The sequence below is a fragment of the Mustela nigripes genome, chromosome 5 (genome assembly GCF_022355385.1).
Source record: "Mustela nigripes isolate SB6536 chromosome 5, MUSNIG.SB6536, whole genome shotgun sequence".
Taxonomy (NCBI): domain Eukaryota; kingdom Metazoa; phylum Chordata; class Mammalia; order Carnivora; family Mustelidae; genus Mustela; species Mustela nigripes.
In genome coordinates, this window is record NC_081561.1 from 85,028,813 (window position 1) to 85,050,233 (window position 21,421).

General features: G+C 39.5%; 1 protein-coding gene across 13 annotated transcripts in view; it reads right to left on the bottom strand.

Annotated features, from left to right (window-relative positions):
* MAP7 (microtubule associated protein 7) overlaps positions 1–21,421 on the bottom strand; it is a 167,451-nt gene that overhangs the window by 25,651 nt on the left and 120,379 nt on the right. For 9 of the 13 annotated variants that reach the window (XM_059400796.1, XM_059400791.1, XM_059400789.1 and 6 more), the window contains 4 exons: positions 13,434–13,597; positions 12,531–12,648; positions 9,026–9,136; positions 3,554–3,667 (listed from right to left, as the gene is read on the bottom strand). In XM_059400796.1, coding sequence (XP_059256779.1) covers positions 3,554–3,667; positions 9,026–9,136; positions 12,531–12,648; positions 13,434–13,597 — 507 coding nt within the window. The remainder of the gene's footprint in view (positions 1–3,553; positions 3,668–9,025; positions 9,137–12,530; positions 12,649–13,433; positions 13,598–21,421) is intronic. The other 4 variants (XM_059400799.1, XM_059400798.1, XM_059400795.1 and 1 more) reach the window with 1 other exon arrangement.

Sequence of the window (21,421 nt, forward strand, 5' to 3'; positions counted from 1 at the left end):
TTCATTTACAGACAGAAAGTTGATCCGATTGCTTATTTATTCACGTGCTCTCTTATTAAACAAGTCATATTATTTTTTGGTTATCGCTAAATGGTCAAGGCAGGGAATGCATTAGAAATTGCATTCTCTTTTCCAATCCTCTCAAAACAGAACTCTGTTGCTTCAAGATAAACTAAAACACTTGGCATTCCCTCTCAGCCCTCCTTAAAAGAATATGTGTATCTTAACTTGGGAGTTGACCTAAAACTTTGCTTTAGACCTTAGTGGTGAAGGAAGTTTCCTTTCATTGTGAGAAAGGAGAAAGAACCTAGTCTCAATTGTCTTCTTGTGATCACAGGCGAAACTACTAGAAAATAACTCTTTTCAAGCACCACAACAAAGCATTTGCATTTCCCAGACTCGAAAGAGTTCAATGATGTAAAATTCTTGCAAGCCGGTCAAATGCATTTGAAGAATAACATCCTGGCACAAGGCACTTCCAGGGGATTAATGACCAGGAGAGGCACAGACTGCCCAGGGCACAACTAGAGGCCATTCACCTTGTTCCAGAATCAAGAGACCTTAGACCACAGCCCTGCTCTGAGGACAGAATCTAACAGAAAAAAAGGAAACACAGAAATAGGAGTTCATTTTCCTCCAGCAGAAAATAATTTCAGGGGTATCTAGGGAGCACTTCCTGAGATGATCATCGATGGCTGTAAGCCAATCTCATCACGCTTTTGGTTCATTCTGTATTGTAGCACCAAGGTCATATTAAGCAAAGGAAGAAAAATATCCTTCAATCCATCTAGTGAAGTCTGTACAAGAATCCTCAAATTTAATTGTTTAAGGAATATTGTCTGGCCAAAACAAACACTGTAAATTCTTTCTAAAGACATTACGTTTCATGGAATTGGTTGTTCAGAACTGCAACTAGTAAAAAACCTGAAACCTTTCAATCATTTATTGGAATTATCTTGCCCTTCCGAAGGAGAGAGTAAGAACAATAATATACAGTATTTTGATTTTCCCAGAGTGCTCTTCGTATCCCAAAGTAGTTTATTAAACATGAACATTCTTCTAGGGAGTGTCCAGTAGACCATCTTCTATAATATCTCTATTTCCTTCTACTCTCGGTAGCAAGGGTGCATTAATTTAACTTACTCAAAATCTTATAAATGAACTATATGAAAAGGTGCAGAGAAAAGAAAAGGCAGTACAAGTAGGCAGATTATAGCACAGAGAATAGAAAACTTATAAAATAAAATAATATTACTAACATTTATTGAGTGTCTACTATATGCAGGTACTACTCTAAATATTTTACATGTATCAACTCATTTAACCCTGAGCTCTAACAATCACATGTATTTTAAATGTATTTTTAAAAATGGGCACGGAGAAGTCAACCCAAAGCAGTGGCCACAAATGAGAGGTAGGGGACCTGCAAATTTCAAATGTTCTTACTGCTTCTTCTGGGAGTTTGCCATCACCAAACACCCTATGGGTAAGGATGGCTGTTGTGATCTGCTCTTGTAACCCTGGATTTGGACATAGGTCATCCTCTTGCCAGTGGCAACCAGATTTAAGATGAACTCAGGAGACAACAGTAAAATGGAAAAACAAGGAAGAATAATTGTGGAGAGCAGATGGAAAAAGGAAAAGTGATGAATACAGTGTTTTTGACAAGATAAACGTAATTACATATATAATTTCAAATGGAAAATAAAGAAAAACAACAGTTCTGGTTGGTTAAATATAAGGTGTATCAAGGCAATAAAAAAGTAACAATCACCTAAGGACTGTATTAGTAAGAGCGGCAACTCAAGTAAAGGCATTTACTTGAGCATTGCTTCACAGTAACATAAATTACAGAAATGTATCCATTTGTGAGAAGGAGAATGGAAAAGTTGCAAAGCAAAGAACAGGCAGCCAGCAGGCAAAAAGCACCCTGATAGAGTAGAACAGCGAAGAGGGAATGTGGGAAGATGGGTGGGCAGAGTGGGTGGAGAATGAGCCAATGATGTCGAAAAGGACTGGAGGAGGACGAAAAGAATTGACACAAGTTAGTGGTGACAGAAACAGCAAAGACAGACACTTTCTCAGCTGCAAGGCAGTCATTCAGCATGAAACCACATATGGGGTGGAGATTCCAAAGCATCAGAGCCCTCAACTATTTAGAGCCTCCGAAACAGGACTGAAAGCAATGTTACAGTTTCTTCAATTAGCTGGACATATGGAAAAACTTCATGGCTTGTGTAAGAGTATGACATTCTCAGAAAATAAACTATCTTAAAGTTAGCTGTATTTTCTCCTCCAGAAAAATCTCAGATGTGATGTGACAGCTGACAGGAGAGTTCCTTCAAAGAAAACACAGAACACTGTGGTCCAGCTAATTGAATGCACAACCGTACGCAGAGCATCACTCCAGGCGCTGAGGATGGAGGGGGGGAAGCACGTATAAGATCCAATGCACCAATGTGAATTCTAAGGGACTCTTCCATAAGTCACTTATTGTCACTGCACTTGGTTTCCACAAGCAGGTGGTATGAATGTCTGCACTTGCTTCTATGACTGCCTCCTGGGGGTACTGTGAGAATTAGGGTTGTTATTACCTCACTGGGCACCAGAGATGGGGAAAAAAAAAATCATAAAACCACCAAGAATTCTTCGCAAAGAGGGCTAATGAACATGAAGAGACTTGCAGAGGCCAAGCATTTTGAAAGGGAACTTTATGAAGAGGCTGTGTAATTTCCCAAGCGCCAAAGACAAGGGCGGCTCGGCTGCTTACAGAGATATACCAATTGTGCCCAGAGATATTAGGGAAAAACCAAATCATCATGAAAGAGCCATTGAGAAAAGCTGCATATATATCTTTCTTTCCAGCTAGATATAGGCTCTACACTAACTTCTCATTAAACTAATTGGCTCATTCAGGCATGCTTTGCATTTCAAAAACGCAGAGGAGTTATAACTAATTATAATAACCAGTACTTGGCACATTCTCCATATTTTCAAAGTATGTAACAAAGAAGAAGACTGTAATTAGCCTTCTCCACAGCTCTCAGAGATTTGAAAGGGTACTAATTCCTAGATTACCTACAAAAGCCCAGCCCAGGCAGAAGTAGCTAGCCCACAGCCACATCGTGAATCTCTTGCTTAAATCGACCTGGGCTTTGATTTTAGTCTCCAGCCCATCTATTAGTATTAAATATTAAATTGTGTCTACCTCCAATGGTTTGCTCAGATGCAGGGGCAGAGAGAAAGGCGGGGAAGGGGTAGGTTTTTCTGGTGACACTACAAACACGCAGAAGCATCCAAAGCCATTGGATCCCAAGGAGGGGCATCCTTTGTCTGCCTAGCATCTGGTGTCCAGATAAGATGCGAAGGGGAAACGGTACCAGGAGCATGAAACCAACACCAACAGACATTTCCAAAGCTACTGCACCCAGGCAGAGAGAGGGCGAACACACTGAGGAAGACCGAGATGTGATTGGATGGACCGGGGTGGCTCAGGTGTGCTTTAAAAGGAAGACTTTACCTCACCAAGAAAGTGGTACCTTGACAGTTTTACCTGTATCTCCAGACAAGGCCGCTGTGCTTTTGCTTCTTGCCAGGAACGAATGTGTGGGCGTCAGCAGTCTGTTAACAACGCTGCTCTCCCAGGGGCTGAGCTGCAGGCGGCGAGCTAGATGTCACCACATAAGCGAATTGTTAGACGAATTCTTTCCGGGGGGCAGGAGGGGGCAAGAGCATCATACTTATTGCTTGTATATGCCAGGCCTTCAAGAGACGAGGCTCTCCAGGGAGGACCGCTGGGATAGGGTCTGGGAGATGGGAACTCTGCCCAAAGGAGGAGCTATTATTCCAAAATGTTGCCTTGCTTCAACATCTTCAAGATGTTAAGTTTGTGATGGGCTCTATGTTAGTTTCATGGATGCAGACTTTGCTAACCACCCTCCTTTAGGAGTGAACAGGTAACAAAACCTAAATATCATGTCACCGTCGGGTTTGGCATGCAGTCATACCGATCTATGACCTCATCAGGATAGGCAGAGGACTAAGGGGCACACACCTCAGCCAAAGGGCTTCCTAAGTATCCTGAATCATCAACTCCAACACAGGCTTTGGCAGCTTAATGCAAGACTGCACTTCTATACAAATATAGATGGAAAGGGTCTCCGTCACATTTTCTAGATGTCCATGAGCTGCTACTTCGTCAATTGGGGGGAAATTAGATCTAATAAAAGGATAGAGGGCTCAGGCAAAGTTCTGTCTGGGATTTCCTTTCCATTTAGCAAGCCAGGTTCTTTCAGGTCCCTGTTTGACAACAACGTAAACATTTTGGTGGAGGACAAGGGTAAAATGGAAGCAAGATGAAATTAAATAGAAAAACCAAAATCCAATATAAACCTAATGTGAGAAATTACTAGTGGGTGTGTGAACATAGTCCCAAATTATACTGGGGCTTGGTGGTAAGACCACTGTTGGGAAATGCATGATAATTATAAATTAATGACTTTGCTGATATTGTTAGCTGATATTGTTAGCTTCCAGTGGTGGCCCATAAAAATATAGAAGCTACTTTCTGCAAATATCAGGGAAGAAGTTTGCAAAATCCTACAAGTACCACTAAAGTAAGGTAACCATACATCTTTATTTAAGGGTACACTCCCTAGTCACTGATAAAAGTCTTTAAAACTGTCTAAACCTGACAAAGCTAGTTCTCATCTATACTATAAACAGCAGGTGCAAATCCTTTTGTCTCTGGAGCGATTGTTCTTTTAATAATCTTTTGTATGTTGTACTTTAAAGAAACGACATTTAAATTCTAAAAAAACTAGTTTTAGTTAACAGAAGTTACCTGATGTGAAATGTTGGTATAAATATCTTCTCCCATATGAAAGGAACTACCAACCTTCAGTAAGTACATTAATTACCTGACTTTATTTTTTAAAAAGTGGTTATTTTGATCAAGGCTGCAGTGAATCTAAGAATTAGTGAATTATTTATTAGATTTTTGTTATTAGGAGAGTCTTCACAGTTAAATCAAATCTTACCTGACAGACATAAATAAAAGGATTGTATCAATACATACATGTCTTATAAATACAATAATATATGTAGCGGAGTAACAGTTACATGGTAGAACAACAATGGAACAAGGGCTGCTGTAATATGGCCGTGTGTGTATGTGAGCACCAACAATGGCATTGAATGTCAACTAAAAGTACTATACAGTCACACAAGAAAGCCAACAGGGAAGAGTGAGGAGGATGAAATGAAAATATTCAACAGAACTATATTTTTTCAAGTAGACGAGAAGGGGAAGAAGAGAGGAATGCTTCTTTTCCTTGATAAACTCTGCAGGATGACTGGTTCACAACTGCAGAGATGGTTTACTATTGGGAAGACACGTCTTTTCTTGCCCCCTGGATTAACAAGTTCATTAACTTTATTTCTGTGAGTCTTTAAAGCATCAACCAAAGAATCTGCCTCAAATAAAGATTCAAAACCCTTTTTGACTTGTGTTTAAAGCAAATCCAAAGAGATTTGTTTCATAGATCTGACAGCCTGAATGAAAGATTTTGCCAGAGGGAACATGTTTCCGCTTCTGCGTTCATTACTATGCCCTGAATGAAAGAGAGAGAGAAAGAGAGAGAGATCTCTTTCGTAAGATAACTTGCAGTAAAGGTTAGGACAGGAGAGTTAGTTTATGCCCTCCCTCCCACCCACAACCACCTGAGAGGTGCCTGATTTTAAGATGACAAGCTTCTGAAGAAAGGGATATTAATTTTCATGAAATAATTTTTAGTACTGATCCTACTTAAGCACAATGAGATATTGACAACTCCTATAACAGACCATCTGGACCAGGGGAGGCACACAAACACAGATATTTGTATTATGGTGTTCTTCCAAATGCAGGAAATCACTGTTCAGTTTCAGATGGGTGCCGTGCAAAAATCAGGCAAGTGTTGCCAGATCCTGATAGTTCGTGAAAAGCAGGAAACCCAAATGTTATAGGAGATATTTCATTTTTAGTATGATGGCAGTGAATTCAAATCAAAACGAGAACAAAAAAACCCTGCTTAGGTCCACCAGAACCTGCCTGTGGACAGAATGCAGCTCTACCACCAGGTCCTGTGATCTAGATTCTAGGGGAAAATGTATGGAGTAATTTTAGTAATTTCATTTATTGCTTTTTTGGAAACTCCTTATCCTTCCTTGAGAAAAATCTGGTTAAGTAGGTAGCTTAAGAATATTAAGAAACACATTTTTAACGCAAAAATTTCCAGTGGCAAAATTTTCTCTATTGCAGCACTTACAAAAATCTTTGTTAATCAAAGGTTTCCTTTAGCCTAGATCATTTTTTCAGTCTATGTAACACTATATTCAAGTGTGACAACCCAAATATTTAAAAACAAGTAGGGCACAGGCACAGAGCTAATGGATGCCATGCATTAGGTCTGGAGGACTTAGGGAAGCATGGCTTGGGGAAGTGGATATTTACCAAATAGTATGGGAATATTTCAGTATTTTTAATAACCAGGAGAGTATTCCAGCTGAATGTCAACCTTGATAGCACCAGAGCCTCAATTTAGCCTCAGCTTGAAGGCCTGTGCTGTAGGGCTGAGAAAGCTCAGACAAGCTAGTAAATGGTGTACACCCTTTATAGATGAGTCTGTAAAAGCCTCTAATTTAATAATTTGATAAGAATGCTTCCTAATTTAATAAAGCATAACCAACTTTTAAAAATAGCAGAAAAAAAAGAGAGCAGAAAATAAAATCAACTAAATTACTTAAATTTATCAATTAGATAAGTTTAAATTCAGAAGAATATCTGTTTTCATTAAAAGGCCTAGACCCCTCACTGTCCAACTGAAGGTTTTGGTTAACTTAAAAAAAAAAAAAAAAAAAGCTTCCTGGGCCATGTGGGAACTCCTGATGAACTAAATCTTCCTTCCTGGCCAAACTTGACCTTGCCTATTGGACCCAGAACTGGTGGTACATGGTTCTTTCGACAAGGGGGGCAGAGAAGCAGAACTCCCAAATTTAGTGCTCTCCCTCTGATCCTATTAGTCCAGCTTAGGATTCTACTGATAGACCCCATGATTCAAGGGGCAGTTTCCTGGACCTGGCTATTGAACGTCCCTTGATCCTTAACCTCACTCAAAGGAAGAATGCATATAGTTGGGGTTGATGTAAGGAAGGACCACCATGAAGGCAAGAACTGAAGATTCAGTGTAGCAAAAACATGGGTTAGGAGCTGGTGATCTCTGTGCTAGACCTTTTTCTCCAACAGTTAGTCTGTAGGATATTAAATCAGGTCTTTCCCCTCTGCCCATCATCTCTGGAACTGTTACCCCAACTGGAGCAGATGAGCCATCCAATAAAACTCTCCCAGTTCTAAGATCCTATTAAGAATATCCAATCAGACACGATCAGGCAGAATCTATTAAACAATCTTGCTGCTAGTTGACAAATCACTGTTGTCCCATAGAAGGGTGGTAGGATATTGTTCGGTTTATTGCCCATCTACCCCAAATGCAGCTGTGGAACTGCAGGAGGCAGTAGGTAAGGTTTGACTTTAAAGTGCTGTAAAATCCTGATTGTAGTTTGTCTTAGACACAGGTTCACAAAAGTATGAAATTGAAGTGCTGAGTAAGTGATCAAATCCAAAGAAAAGATGAGTGGACAACTATAAGAACAGCATTCGTATGTTATATTTTATACTAAGGGAATGGGTTTGAAAATAAAGGCTATTTATGAAAAGAATGTTAATTCATAATACTTATAGAATTATATAATAATACTTATAGAAATATATAATAATTATATATAATGAATATATAATTCAATTATATAATAATTATATATATAAAGAATATATAATTCATAATACATATAGAAGGCTCCTAAGTCTAGTATCCATGATTTAGGTAAATTAGTTAAAAAAATAAAAAAGAGTAATGGTTTAGGTTAAAAGGCAAGAATAGGAAATTGTGCAACATGCAGTGCTTTAAGAGATTAGTTATTAGTTATAAAATAACATCAACACATATAATATTATACATTACAATTACACAACTTTTATACAATACAAAATACATCAATACACATACACACATACAGAACATGCACACACTGAATTTTTTTTAAAGACTATAAACACTGAACGTTTCCCAGTTTCTTATAAAGCATTGAAAATATCACAATTTGTTACTTTTAGAGAGTATGTGTTTTTATACTGCACACTAATTCTTTGGCTTTCTAATTTAAAATGAATTTAAGTTCTGTAAAACCATAGCTTATCTTAAAAACTTGATTTTTGCTTCTATGAGATATAAATATGTAAAATAAAACTTAAATTTTGTCAATAACTCAACATTCATGTACTGTAAATCCATGGGATGAATAAAACTCAGAATTCAAATAAAACATTAACTGGAGGACTATGATTATTAAAAGTTGTAGGAAGTTTCAATGGTATTCTTGAGGTTAGGCCAAATCCCTGAAGAGCAAAATGAATGGACACCAAAAATCAATCACACGCACACACAAGAAATGCAGTAAGCAAGGTTTGGTTAAATGAGAAATCAAATAGCAAAATGAAATCTACCAACATGAATCATTTAAGATTTTTTAGAAAGTCAAAGCTTGAAATTCCCAAAGTACAGATGAAAAGTCAAAGACAACATGATTGAAGTGAAATAAATGTTCGTAACAAAGGTTATTGGCATGTTGGTGGATAAGTGGGTGATTTCTGGAGCTGTAAACTCATTTACTAAAAAGTTGAGAAGCACCGCTTTCATCACTGCTAAATGCAACCATTCAGCCAAGTTCTAAAATGAGCAAGTTCTTGTCGCAAGGGAAATGCTGTTCAGCCGTTTATTGCTTTTTTACTCTGAAGTTTTGTTCTTCCTATTTAAGAAACGTAGGGAAAGCAACTTCAGATGCTTATTGTTAGCTGTAAACATCCAGAAAAAAAAAAAGCATTAAGTAAATAACAGAACACTTTTTTTTTTTTTCCTTTTGACTGTACCTCTATCTGGAGAATTTAGTAAAGTTGCAGATGAAGAGGAGAGCCGCTTGCTAATGACGGGATCAACATGTTTCGAAAGATTCATGGTGGAAACTGACCGCCTGTCTGGATCTAAAACAAATGGAGATAATGCTAATTGACAGCCAGCATGCAGGATTGCAATTTCCTACTTTACTGACAGGAGGAGAAACTAGGATTGGATGCTTTCAGCTCTATTACTAGATCTTACATAATAGCACAGTTTTCTAAGTGGACATCTTAAAGGTAACTTAAAGGTTAGAAATACAATTCATTTTTTCTCATAGGATAAAATAAATATGTAGCACACCAGTTTGTCAGCCAGGGAAATTCAAGCATATTGTTATAATACAACAGACAGATGACAACCACAGGTAGGCCAGTGGAGGACAGCTAAAATAATGGGGCAGACCATACAGCAAGGAAGGAATTGTGAAAGTGGATGCCCTTAGAATTTCCCCAGCCAGGAACAAGGGGGCAGTAATGGGGCTGGTGAAATAGAATCCAAACACTAGGAAAAAAGAAAAAGAAAAAAAAAAAAGAACTCCAGGTTCTATGCTTTGCTGCTGCTTTTTCTTGCACAGTTACTTTACCCAGGGCACTAAAGTTCATTACAGAAAAACAAATTAAAAAGAAAGAAGAAAGACACTAGGTGTGGAACTGAAGGCCACTGTAGAATTTCTTTTTAAAAACTCTACAAGTAACCACACCTCTGGGCCTATCACACGCAGTTCCAGGTGTTTACAAATGTAGAACCGGCCCACAAACCTGCCCAACGAAACTGACGGCAATATCAAGAAAATCAGAATTCTTTAAGTTTATTAGCAATACTGTTGATCCTGTAGGTGAGTAATTTCCGAGTAATTCTTAAAGTTCAGAGAGAAGATACAAGGCAAAAATCAGCTGTTAGTCTGCTGTCTGTATGGTGGAACCAAGCTGTCACCAGGTTCATTAGGAGAGGTCATGTTCTGTGAATAAAACTGCATCGAATAAAGTCAAAAAGTCTCATTATATCTATTTATGAGGGCAAGTAGATGTTCTGACCTATGACCAAAGTTAAAAGGGTTTTGCCATATTTTGTTTTCTATTGCTAGCTTCTTCTAAAACTAAAAACAAAAAATAATCCTCGTGGTAGATGACTTTAAAACCCAGTTCCCATTGGTCTAAGAAACAGTGGTAGTCAAAAATTTTTCAGTAAACGTCCCTCCACAGAATAACCATTTGTGACCACTACTGACAGCGTATGGCAGATAAACAAGTCTTCTAGCAACATCAGACATTCCAATCTCTACTGGGATGCATTTGTACAGTTGAAGCCACTCGAATTATAAAACAAACAAACCCAGACATCAAGTCTGTGACGTCAATTAACCCTTAACTGATAGGCTCTTGGGGCAATCCTGAAGATTTAGGATAAAATATCAAAAGGAACATTTTAATGATGAAGTGTAAAGTCCAGGGACACAAGGAAGGATAACAAAAGCCATTTCTGGGTGACTGACAGTGACACATTTCCTGATACTATGTTTACATGTTCAGCTGTAGTTGGGGGACATTGTGTTTCCATGCAGGCCTGCTCTGCCTGGTGAAAATGATGGAGGTATAACATGTATTTCTTTGATGATTTTTGCTCGCTGAACAAAATACAAATTCACGAAAAGGAAGAGTGAGTTTAAAAAAATTTACAAAGCAGTGCTAGTCGATGTGTGGACAGTAAGGCAGCACACTGATTTAACCTGGATGAAATTTAATTTCTAGGATCTATTTTTTGGTCAGCAAACACTGACTGAGTGCCCAACCTGAGTGAGGCATTGTCATAAAGGAGTAAGACCAGGTCACTGCTCTTCAGATCACAGCAGATCATTGCGACCTTGGAGAAGGCAAATTCCAGTTACTTCCAACCTTCTCTGTTCTGGTATAGCAGCAATTTTCTCCAATTCACAGCCCATATAAAAATGGATATTACCCAAGAGCTAACAAATACAGCACTAGCTCCTCTTGCTCTGAGTGGCAGAGTTAAAGGCCATATACTGAACTCTGAGTGTGGAAGCAAGAAAAAGTAAGGTTATAAAGATATACACCATGCATGGAATATATATGCAAAACTGCCCCTAGAATAAAACAGCACACATAAATGAGTCTTATGATTACAGATTTGACACCTGCTCCACCAACTACCACTGGGTCCCCAAGAGCCAAGGGAAAAACAAAAAAGTGCTTTTGAATATGGTTCAACATCAGAGGAAAGTAAGCTGTGATAAACTGGTTTTAGAATTTTTAAAATAAAGGGATTCTATTGGATGCACCGAGTGTTAGGAATGCAAGAATAGAGCAAACAAAAATCCACGGCATTTAGATTAAAACTAAGAGCAGAGAACAGCAGTACTGACAGGGGTGGGGCTGGGATGGGGTTGGGGAGTGCAAACTGGATGTACTTTGATTCCGGGTAATTTATTAACTATAAAAACACTTTTTGAAGGTTTTCTCCAAAATGATCACTTAGAGAGAAAGTAAGCACATCACGTCATTACATTATTTCAACACCTTCAAGTCACCGGATTTCTATCATCGCACTTCAGAAACACTGTGCCATATCCCAGATCTAGGTCTATGTGACGGGATATTAAGCATGCATTATGACTAAGTGATGATTCAGCTACTGACAGACCGGCCCTAGGTGGGAGGTGCTAGCTACAGGTCAGGCAATCAGCAACCAAGGGGATGTCTGTACCAGCTTTTCTAGTACCACCAAGAGTTGGGAAGTGGTGGTCCAGGCCTGCTAAATCGAGAAAGGTGAATGATGAATCAACAAAACCACCTGGGGACAGAATGTAAGACAATGATTTTTCAAAGTAAATCATAATTTAAAAAAAAGTTATTAGACTCACACAGATGAAAAAGAACTCACACGCTATATAAAATTCAAGGTGTATTGAATTTACAGTACAAAAATAAAGCCTCTCACTGGTCCAAATTTCAGTGTGATTTTACGTCTGTTCGAGAACAAGGTAATGGCTGAGACATTCCTGGCTCTAGTTTCAGAACCTGCACTTTCTCCCACACATGCTTTATGGTCCGAATACGCAAGCTCAGAGTATCAATTCTGATCAGTCAATACTACTATGATTCTTCCAGAGAAGATGATAAAATCGGCTAACTTATTCCATCATCCTGGAATCCTAATGCAAATGATTACTTAAAATAATAAAGTGTGCAAACTGCATGTTTTTTTAGAAACACTGCAGAGATTTCTATCTCTTCGAGGAATTGTGTAACAGAAGAGAAAAGCAGCCTGTGTTAAAGGAGATGAACCTTATCTTCTTACCTCCATCACCCTCTTATCCTCAAACAAGTAGAAGCAGAATTTATAGTTTAATTATTTCAGCACGATTTTTGTTTTGGAAACACAGGCTTAGAGAAAAGCAACTGCCCTTTCGATGCCCAGGAAGAAAGGAGTGATTTTCCAAAGCAATCAAGATTTGTGTACCTGCACTGTGGATGTTGGGGCTCCCATGGAGTGGGCCTCCCCATGACCACCGGTTAGGCTTCTGTTTGGGCTTCTGGCTCCTTTCCATCGTCCGTCGTACAACAGCTTCATGGCGTTCCTTAAATGGAACAGAGGAGCAGTGATCAGATTCAACCTGGTTATTGGAGGCTTCTTCAACTGAAGGCAGAATGGAGTAAAGGCACTACTGAGATTTTAACTGGAGGACTCCTACCTCCTAACCTTTACACCTTATCTCGGGACAGGAATAACATCAGCCTGGGAGGGTTATGGAAAGCATCAGGTTCCAGCTGCCAGAGCCCCCGGGGAAGGATGGGTACTTAAATCAGCAACCCTTGTTATTACTTGTTATTACTACGCGCCACATAGGCACGGTGGCGCAGGTCTTAGCTTGAGCAGATGTTGAACAATTGTGGTACCGTATCTTAAAAAACAATGGCACTGAGAATCTAAGCAGGTGGGTAAGGCCAACTCCTTGACATACTAAGCTGTGACTTACTCATTCTGAGTCTACAAGTTCATTTTTGCAGAAACTGACATATAAATACTCAAGGGTTGAGTAAAGATTAAATGAGCCAATCTATGTGAAAACTTTTGCACGTGGGAAAGCCTGTGAGTTTCACACAAATGAACAGAACACAAGTAAGTTACCGTTCTAGTCCACGGACTTGGGCTTTTGAAGTTTTTAGGGAAGTAACTGTAGCAATCATACCATTCGCTACCTGCCCTCTGTACCCCGACCTCTCCAGAAGCTAGGGTTATCTATAAAACTGATGACTTAATGCTCCTAGGCATCCTAGCGCCGCAATGGAAGGTTTCATGGTAAACGTGCAGCATTTCTGGAGCAGACAGACCTCCCCTTCACTGCCCGGGGCGGCCTCTTACTTTGTCCTCCTCCAGCCTCTGCCTCCTCTTCTCCTCCACAGCAGCCCTCCTCCGCTCCTCCTTCAGCCTCTGTTCTTCTAGCTTCTTCTTCCGCTCTTCCAGGTGCTTTTCATAGTGCAGCCGGGCTCGCTCTTCCCGTTCTAACCAGATGATTTCTCTTGCAGCTTCAGGAGGGAAAACAAGGGAAATCATGCACAGGCTGGCTCAGAACTAGGACAGATACTGGGGTGCCTCAGTCGGTTAAATGGTGGACTCCTGATTTAGGCTCAGGGATGATCTCGGGGTGGTGAGATAGAGCCCGTCCCTGGGGTTCTACGCTGGGCGTGGAGCCTGCTTAAGTTTCTCCCTGTCACTCTGCCCGCGCCTCCCACCTCTCCCCCTGCTTGCCTGCACTCCCAAAAGAAAAACAAGAAAGTGTACATAGGTAGTACTGTATAAATGGGCCACAATGAACAAATATGGGTTCTTTGGTTTTGTATTTGCCAAGCCTGGCCTTTGCTTTTCTTCAATTTTGAGGGCAAAAAGGCCACTGTTAATTTATAGCATAATTTGATATGCTAGCAATGAGGTTTAAGAAGATGCACTGAATTTTACCCTTCACAAATCACTAATGTCCTCTTGTTTGGTGTGTTACCCTGATACGATGCCCTCAAAACCAATAGTACCATTCATCTCTCTTTTAAAAAATGTGATATCCTCCATAACATAAGCTATGACTACAGTTGTTTAAACAGAGCACTGGTTCTCTGAAAGTATTAACAGAATTTGGGAGAAAATCCCCAGAATAGATAGCTGATAAAAGATATATTAAACGCCTTACAGATTTATCACACTGAGTCAGCTAAGTGGTGTGAGAGAGTAAAGAAGCAGTTTGACTGTGGTTAGACAAATGAGACTATTAATATCATAGGCTGAATGAAAATACACAATTCAGAAAGTATTGTTCAGGGATGGAATGCCTCTTTTCTCCTTTACATGTCCATGGTTCTTCCTCATCTTAGGGGAATACATATCAACAAAACTTTTTTCTTTTTCTTTTCTTTTATTTTGGGGTACAATGCTTCCTTGACCCATGATAACTAGACAGATCTTTAATATGAGGTATTAACACTGTTTGAAAAAGTGTCCATACAAATTTAGAGCACAAGCCTTGAGGATAATAGATGGCATATAAGTTAAAATGTTATTTTTTAAGAGAAAAAAAATCAAAATTCAGAACATTTCAATTTCCTCTAAATGTTTATTACTAAAGATCCTGCATTTCTGCTACCAATAAGCATTTCCAAAGATAGTCATTCGAGGAGACAAACCTACTGAAAGCCATTTGAATTGACTTAACTTGTGTGAAAAGTCAAGAACAATCCAAGATGAGTTTATCTTGTGACAGCACTCATGGTGGTGGCAGAGAGAACGGGGTTCTCCCTGCAGCTTTTGTCACTAATGGGTGGTGAGAACTTAAGACACACTCATTTGAATTTCAGTTTTCTCTTGCCTAAAAGACGTGGGAATTGATTTTCAAGGTTTCTTCCAAGTTTAAAAGTCCATGGTGCTAAAGAAATTCTCAAGCCCAAGCTGAAAATTTACTTTAAGTAGAAGCACATAGCATGTGCTCAATAAATATTTGCCGAGTGAGTGAATAAATAAAAAGACTATGAGAAAAAACATTGAAAGTAACAGGTGGGAAACATAATTCTAATGTGTTTTAAGGGTGATTTTACTGTGATTACACACACTTGTGCATGTAATATCTTTTGGTTTCATATGTGGGCATACCTTACCAATAGGCTTTCAATGATACATTTTTGTGTAAAATGTGTAAAATTACACATTTTAGTTCATTTAAAAAGATGGATTTACAGTGATCAACTTCTGTCAAAGCTTAGAGTACAAAATATTTAAAGGCAAAATGAAAGTCTTCCTTTAACCCCACACCCTCTTCTATTCCACCTTTACCTTTTGTATAAATGTAAAAAACAAAATCCATATATACTGTAGCACAGTACACCATCTGCTCTGTGTCTTGCTTTATTCACTGAAAGTATACCTTAGAGATCTTTGCATAGCAACACATAAAACATGAATCCAACAACCTTTTTAATGGCTGTATAATATTCCACCATCTACATATCTTATTTTATATAATCAGATACTTATTGATAGATTATCTAAGTTTCCAGTATTTTACCAATGCAGACCTGGGATGACACTGTACTATCACCACCTCTGTAGACACATGAACATATCCATGTAGAAGTAGAATTGCTGAATCAAAGGGAATATACACTTCAAATTTTGATAGGTAGTGTCATACTATCCTCTGCAGAGGTCACACCAATTTACACTTGCACTGAAAATGGATGAAGATCCCAGACAGAAAAAAGAAATGGATTTGCACCCTGCAACCTGAGACAGGCAGTATGATACAAGTATGATAGATCTATTCCTTAACTCTTAGCTTTCTAACTACATAGTCTTTGAGTTTTATACCCACATTGAGGAAAACTTCAGATTCTTTGGGGACATTTCTGAATGTAATATTGTCTTTTCCTGTAAGATATCCCAGAAGCCAAAAGACAAAATTAAAAAAAAAAAAAGTTTATTGAATTTTAAGTAAATATTTTTTCAAAGGTAAATTTGTAAAATTAGAGTTCATCAGTTCACAGATTAATATTCCTTAAATAATGTTTTTCATCAGGCTACTTTCTTGGTTGTGAATATTTGTGATTATTTTCTCATTAAACTGAAGCTCCGCAATTTCTGAAGTCCTCCCTAAACTTGGCCTTAATATGCTTCTGTGGCCTATTCTGCATTGCTCTCCAAAATGGCCTCTTAATTCTAATTAGACCTGTTTCCTTGCTGCCCCTCCCAAACAACCCATCCTTCTTCCATCTCTTCGTCCCAGTTGTTGCCCTGTTGAGAAAGTTGCCATCACTGTTTATCCAAACTGACCCATTCTTTAAGGCAGTGGTCTTATATTTCAGAATCATATTGGGGTGTGTGTGTGGAGCGGGGAGAGTATTAGTTAAAATGCAAATTCCTGGGCTCTAACCCTCCTATTTCAGAGTTACCAATTCTAGGACAGGGCCTGGGAATCTGAATTTTGAGCAAACCTCCCAGGTGATTCTGGGTGGTCACAAGTGGTCTACTGATGGGATCTGGAGGCACACTGCCTTCAAGGTCTTCAGGAGTTTTGAATCTTCTCGGGGTGTGGGGGGGTAATGTTATGACATCTACCACAAACTTCAGCATTTCTTCTATTTTAATTTCTAGGTCGCAAAGGTTTTCATTGTTCTCCCTCCTTCCCCTCACTCACCACAGTGATTCTCATAACCAGAACCTATGAACGGTCTTCATAGTTACTTCCTGATTCACTGGGAACTACTTCCTATAACTGTGTGGTCTTGGTCAAGTTACTTAACCTCCCAATGCCCCACTTTGTCAGGGTAAATCATGGATAAATATAGGACCTTCCTATAACTGTGTGGTCTTGGTCAAGTTACTTAACCTCCCAATGCCCCACTTTGTCAGGGTAAATCATGGATAAATATAGGACCTTCCTCATGGAATCACTGTAAGGAGTAAAAGAATAATTACAGTTAACATAGTTTTAGAATAGTTCTCAGCACTTATTAAACACTCAGTAAAATTGTTTGGCAAAAATTGTTATTGCCAAATTGTCATCACCATCATCATTGTGGTTTCAGTTCAGAAAATTTAATGTAGTTCTTAAGGTTGTGCTATAAATCACAACAGGGTTAGATGTTTTAATAATAATAATAATAATAATAATAATAATAATTTTACCTCAAATAATCTTTTTAAAGAAATAATATTTCTTTAGCCATCAAACTCTAATTGAGTTCTCCTCCAATTTTCTTCCAGGAAGTGGAGATCCTATTGCAGTGCCCTTAAACACTTCTACAGAGAACAGGCAAACAATGGTGAAATAGCAAACAAGCTTTCTCATATGACTGCAGAGTGTGCTGGTGATTGCCAAGTTTATTACCAAGTGCAGATCCTGGATCATGTGCTCTTTTCAATTACAGGATAATACACAAAATATTTCAATTATTTAATAACTGCAAGTTAGTTTATTCTAAGAGGTTTAGTTATTTAAAATATTCCCTATGGATAATAGGTAATGTCAAAGTCTTTTATTTTCTCATTCAGAAATAAGAGTTCTGAACACAAGAAAATAATCAACGAAATGCTATGGACTGAACTGTGTCCCTCCCTCCTCAGCCCCTAAATTCAAATGTCGAAGGCTTAATGTTCAATGTGACTGTATTGGGAGACAGGGCCTTTTGGAGGTAATCACGTTTAAATGAGGTCATAAGGGGCCCTAATGAGATCTAAATGAGGTCATAAGTGGGGCCCTAATCCAATAGGCTTGGTGTTCTTATAAAAAGAGACACCACAGAGCTCACTCTCCCTTTCTTTGTTCTTACAGGAAAGACCAGGTGAGAATAAGGTACATGTCTGCAAGCCAGAAAAAAGGTCTCATCAGAAAGTGAGCTCTGCTAGAACCTTGATCTTGGACTTTAAAGCATCCAGAATGATGGGAAAATAAATCTGTTGTTTAAAACCCCTAATCTATGGTATTTGTTATGGCAACCCAAGCAGACTAACACAACACTTGGTTCCTACCTAAATCATTAACGATCACTCGTTTCACAGATGCAGCTCTATAAAAAGATAGCATGTCCAGAAAAGGAATCATAATGAATATTATTAACCTTGACTCTTGTGAAGTTTTAATGTTTCCCTGGACTCTGGGATCATGATATAAAATGAGATGAAAGCCCACGGCAGTCCCTGAAATACTAGGTGTTAATAAATCAGTCCCGTCCCTGAGCTGCTGTTGCCAGGAGTATACTTCAATGACACTAACAGTATGTCAGTGCCATGCAAAGGGGACACTGCGACAGTATGAGTGCCACACAAAGCAGAAATCCACTATCAGTCTGGTCTCCACTTAGAAACACACAGCGACTCTAGTACTAAAAGAAATTTAAAATGAAGGGCAAGTATTGTCACGGCTAAAGCACGTCCCGGGCTTCACAGCAATGTGGGTCCGCCCTTAGGCCTGCCACTCACCGTTTAGGTGCCACAGAGCAAGCTATTTCTGTGGTCTCGCATCCTCACATGGCAATGGCGCCATCTTTCTGACAGGGTCTTGGTGGGCTCACGTTAACAAGTGGAGCGCTTAGCACAGTCCCATGTACACAGCAGGAGCTCAGTAAATGTAGATAATTATCAGGAGTGAATCTTTAGGACAATCAAACCAATTCCTGCCCTACGCCACAGAGAGGATGCAGCGAATGGGAAGAACAAAGACAGGAAGCGTACCAGTGGGTTGGGTGACTCCCCGTGCCGGTCACCATCACCAGTCTAGTGCCCAGCCTGGTCCTTCTGAACAGGCTTCCATCTGCGTGAGCGCATGTGTCACTACTACGTGACGGAAAGAAAAAAAAAAGTGGCATTCAGAGAACAGAGCAATGTTATCACCTCACCTCTGAAACATGCAGATGGGCTGTCTCCGTTTCACAGGAAGACATGGAAGAATACGAATTGGTTACTGGTAATGCTGGGCACTAGCAATGCCAGTAATATCTTGAAGAATTGGAAAATGACCAGTGCTAAATTTCTGAGTTCAGGATTTGGTTCTGCTAGTAATTTTGTGTGACCTTGGGATAATGAGCCAACCTAGTTGACCTCTAAATTAGAGTGTGTGTACAAAATGATCTCCCAGATCTTTTCCGATCAATGTCTAGAACTCAATGTTTGTTTTTACTTTGGAGGAGGTGTGTGGAATTACTATTAGGTCTCCTTTTGTTTTGATTTTGACTGTTAATATTTTCATCGTTATGCTTTATCTCAACAATTATTGAGATTACCTGCATTTCCAGTTTAAAAGTAGATCTGATGGATGAGCTAAAGAATTAAAGGATTGGGTGACTTCCAAGCCAAGTGACTTGTATTAGGCCTTAGTGTTAATTCCAAGCTTTCTAAACTCTTCTTCCACTCCCATCTTGTTGGACTGATATACCAGAGGTCTGCCTGGTAGCAACTGTGACCTTGCAGGACGCTCACACTGTCTCCTGCTCCCGAGCAGTCTTCCCACTCTGCCTGCTTCCCAGCACACAGCAGTGGGCCCAATGGGATTGAGGGGCTGGGGTAGCAGTTTATACGTTGGAAGATCAAGAGCCTTCCCCATACACAGGCTGAAGGACTTTTGATATAAGAAAGCAATACTATCCAGGACTCCTGTCTCTAGAGCCAGGCTTAAAGGAGGGTTCAGCCTCTGCTAAAGTATACGGAGTTTTGCTAAAGCATAGAAATCAGTGATGGTCCTTGGAATTTTTTAGTTATTACCTCAACCCCAACCCACTTTCACTTCTTAAGCATTGCTATCTTCCTCACCTGGCTGCTTTACTGAGCCCTGCCTTGCCCTGCCCTGCTGGACCAGGAAACACAATATCCCTCTCCCTTTGTCTCCCCCAGCTCAGAAACATTAGGCTTCTTCAGTCCCAGGCATCGGAGTCTGTGTCTGTGGCATCACGTGGCCAGCCATCCTCATCTTCTCACCATCACCGCCATGGTGAGATGTCTTCAGTTCTCCCTTTGTGCTCATGCCAAGTGATCTGCAGACATTATCTTCACAGCCTCTCAATGAGGCAGACGCTGCTATTAAACTCACTTTATCATGAGCAGTCTGGGACCTGGAGAAGTGGTGTAACCTGCCTGATGCCTCACAGTAAATCAGTGGTGGATCTGGAACCAAACTCTGGACTGTCTGCTTCTGGAAGCAAACACTGAGCCATTATGTTGAAGGACATGCTTTGCAACGCCTCCCAGAAACTAACCTGTTGCTCTAGATTGGGACAAGCTGGTCATGCAACATGAAGACCCTTGTCTCCTAATGTCACTCTTAGCCCTTATCCTCTTCTGTTTATAAGATCCCTTACTTTTCAGATTTTAAGATCTTTTCATCTTCAGCCTCAAAGGCAAAGTCTGTTTCAAGAAGAAGAAATAATGGCTGCTTAGTCAGAATGATTCATTCATTTATGGTAAATCTTCAGCCTCTAAGTTACCAAATCCAACCTGCAACAAGCATTTATTCTTGCCAGTCCCGAGCTTGACTCATGATACAGCCGCTGAGGTATGTGTGCGCTCATGTCCGTATCCCTCCCACTGCCGTGCAGTCAGAGCCCTCAGCTGTTCACGGCCTGCCTGACGGCCTGGAGGGCTTTTGTACTTTATGTTCATCAAGTGACTTCGGGAGACCAGATGCCAAGACTAACCACAGATCGGTCAAACTTCTACCCAGTAGCGATTTGGTTTAGAAAGACTGCTTTCCCAAAGCTCACCCTGTTTTGTGGAGAGTCTGGTCAAAACCAAAAACTGGGCTAATTGAATAATGTGAAATGTGAAATCAGAGGCAGCTTTACTTATGACTTTAATCGGTACAGCATTATTGGTGGTTTACTAATTAGTCCTAATCCCCCATCAATATTTTTGAGATGAATGCTCAAGCCAGGCAGAAATGATCATTTATCTCTTGGCCACACTTGGATTAACAGTGCTGTCCCTGTGTTGAAAACACACTGTTATTAAGGAGATTTAAAAAAGAAAAAAAAAGACAAACTAAAAAAGCTATGACTGGAAGGGCAAAGAAGTCTGGTAAAAATTATCCACAGAAAGAAACTCAAATAAAAGTTGATTAACGTTTGTTCGAAGTTCAAAATCTTTTTTATATTATCTTGGTGATTTCTAACACAGTATGAGAGATCTCTTGTACAAGTTTGAACCTAGCTATAAAACCCCTATGTTGAATACATTGAAGGATAGATTTTATAGACAAATTTTTCTTCGTGAGATATGCAAATCAATCACAGAAGTCTGATAATCTTTCATGATGTCACAGAACCCCAGAAAGCCCCAGTTGGCAATGTCACTCCATTCATGCCAAAACTTCAAGCTTAATC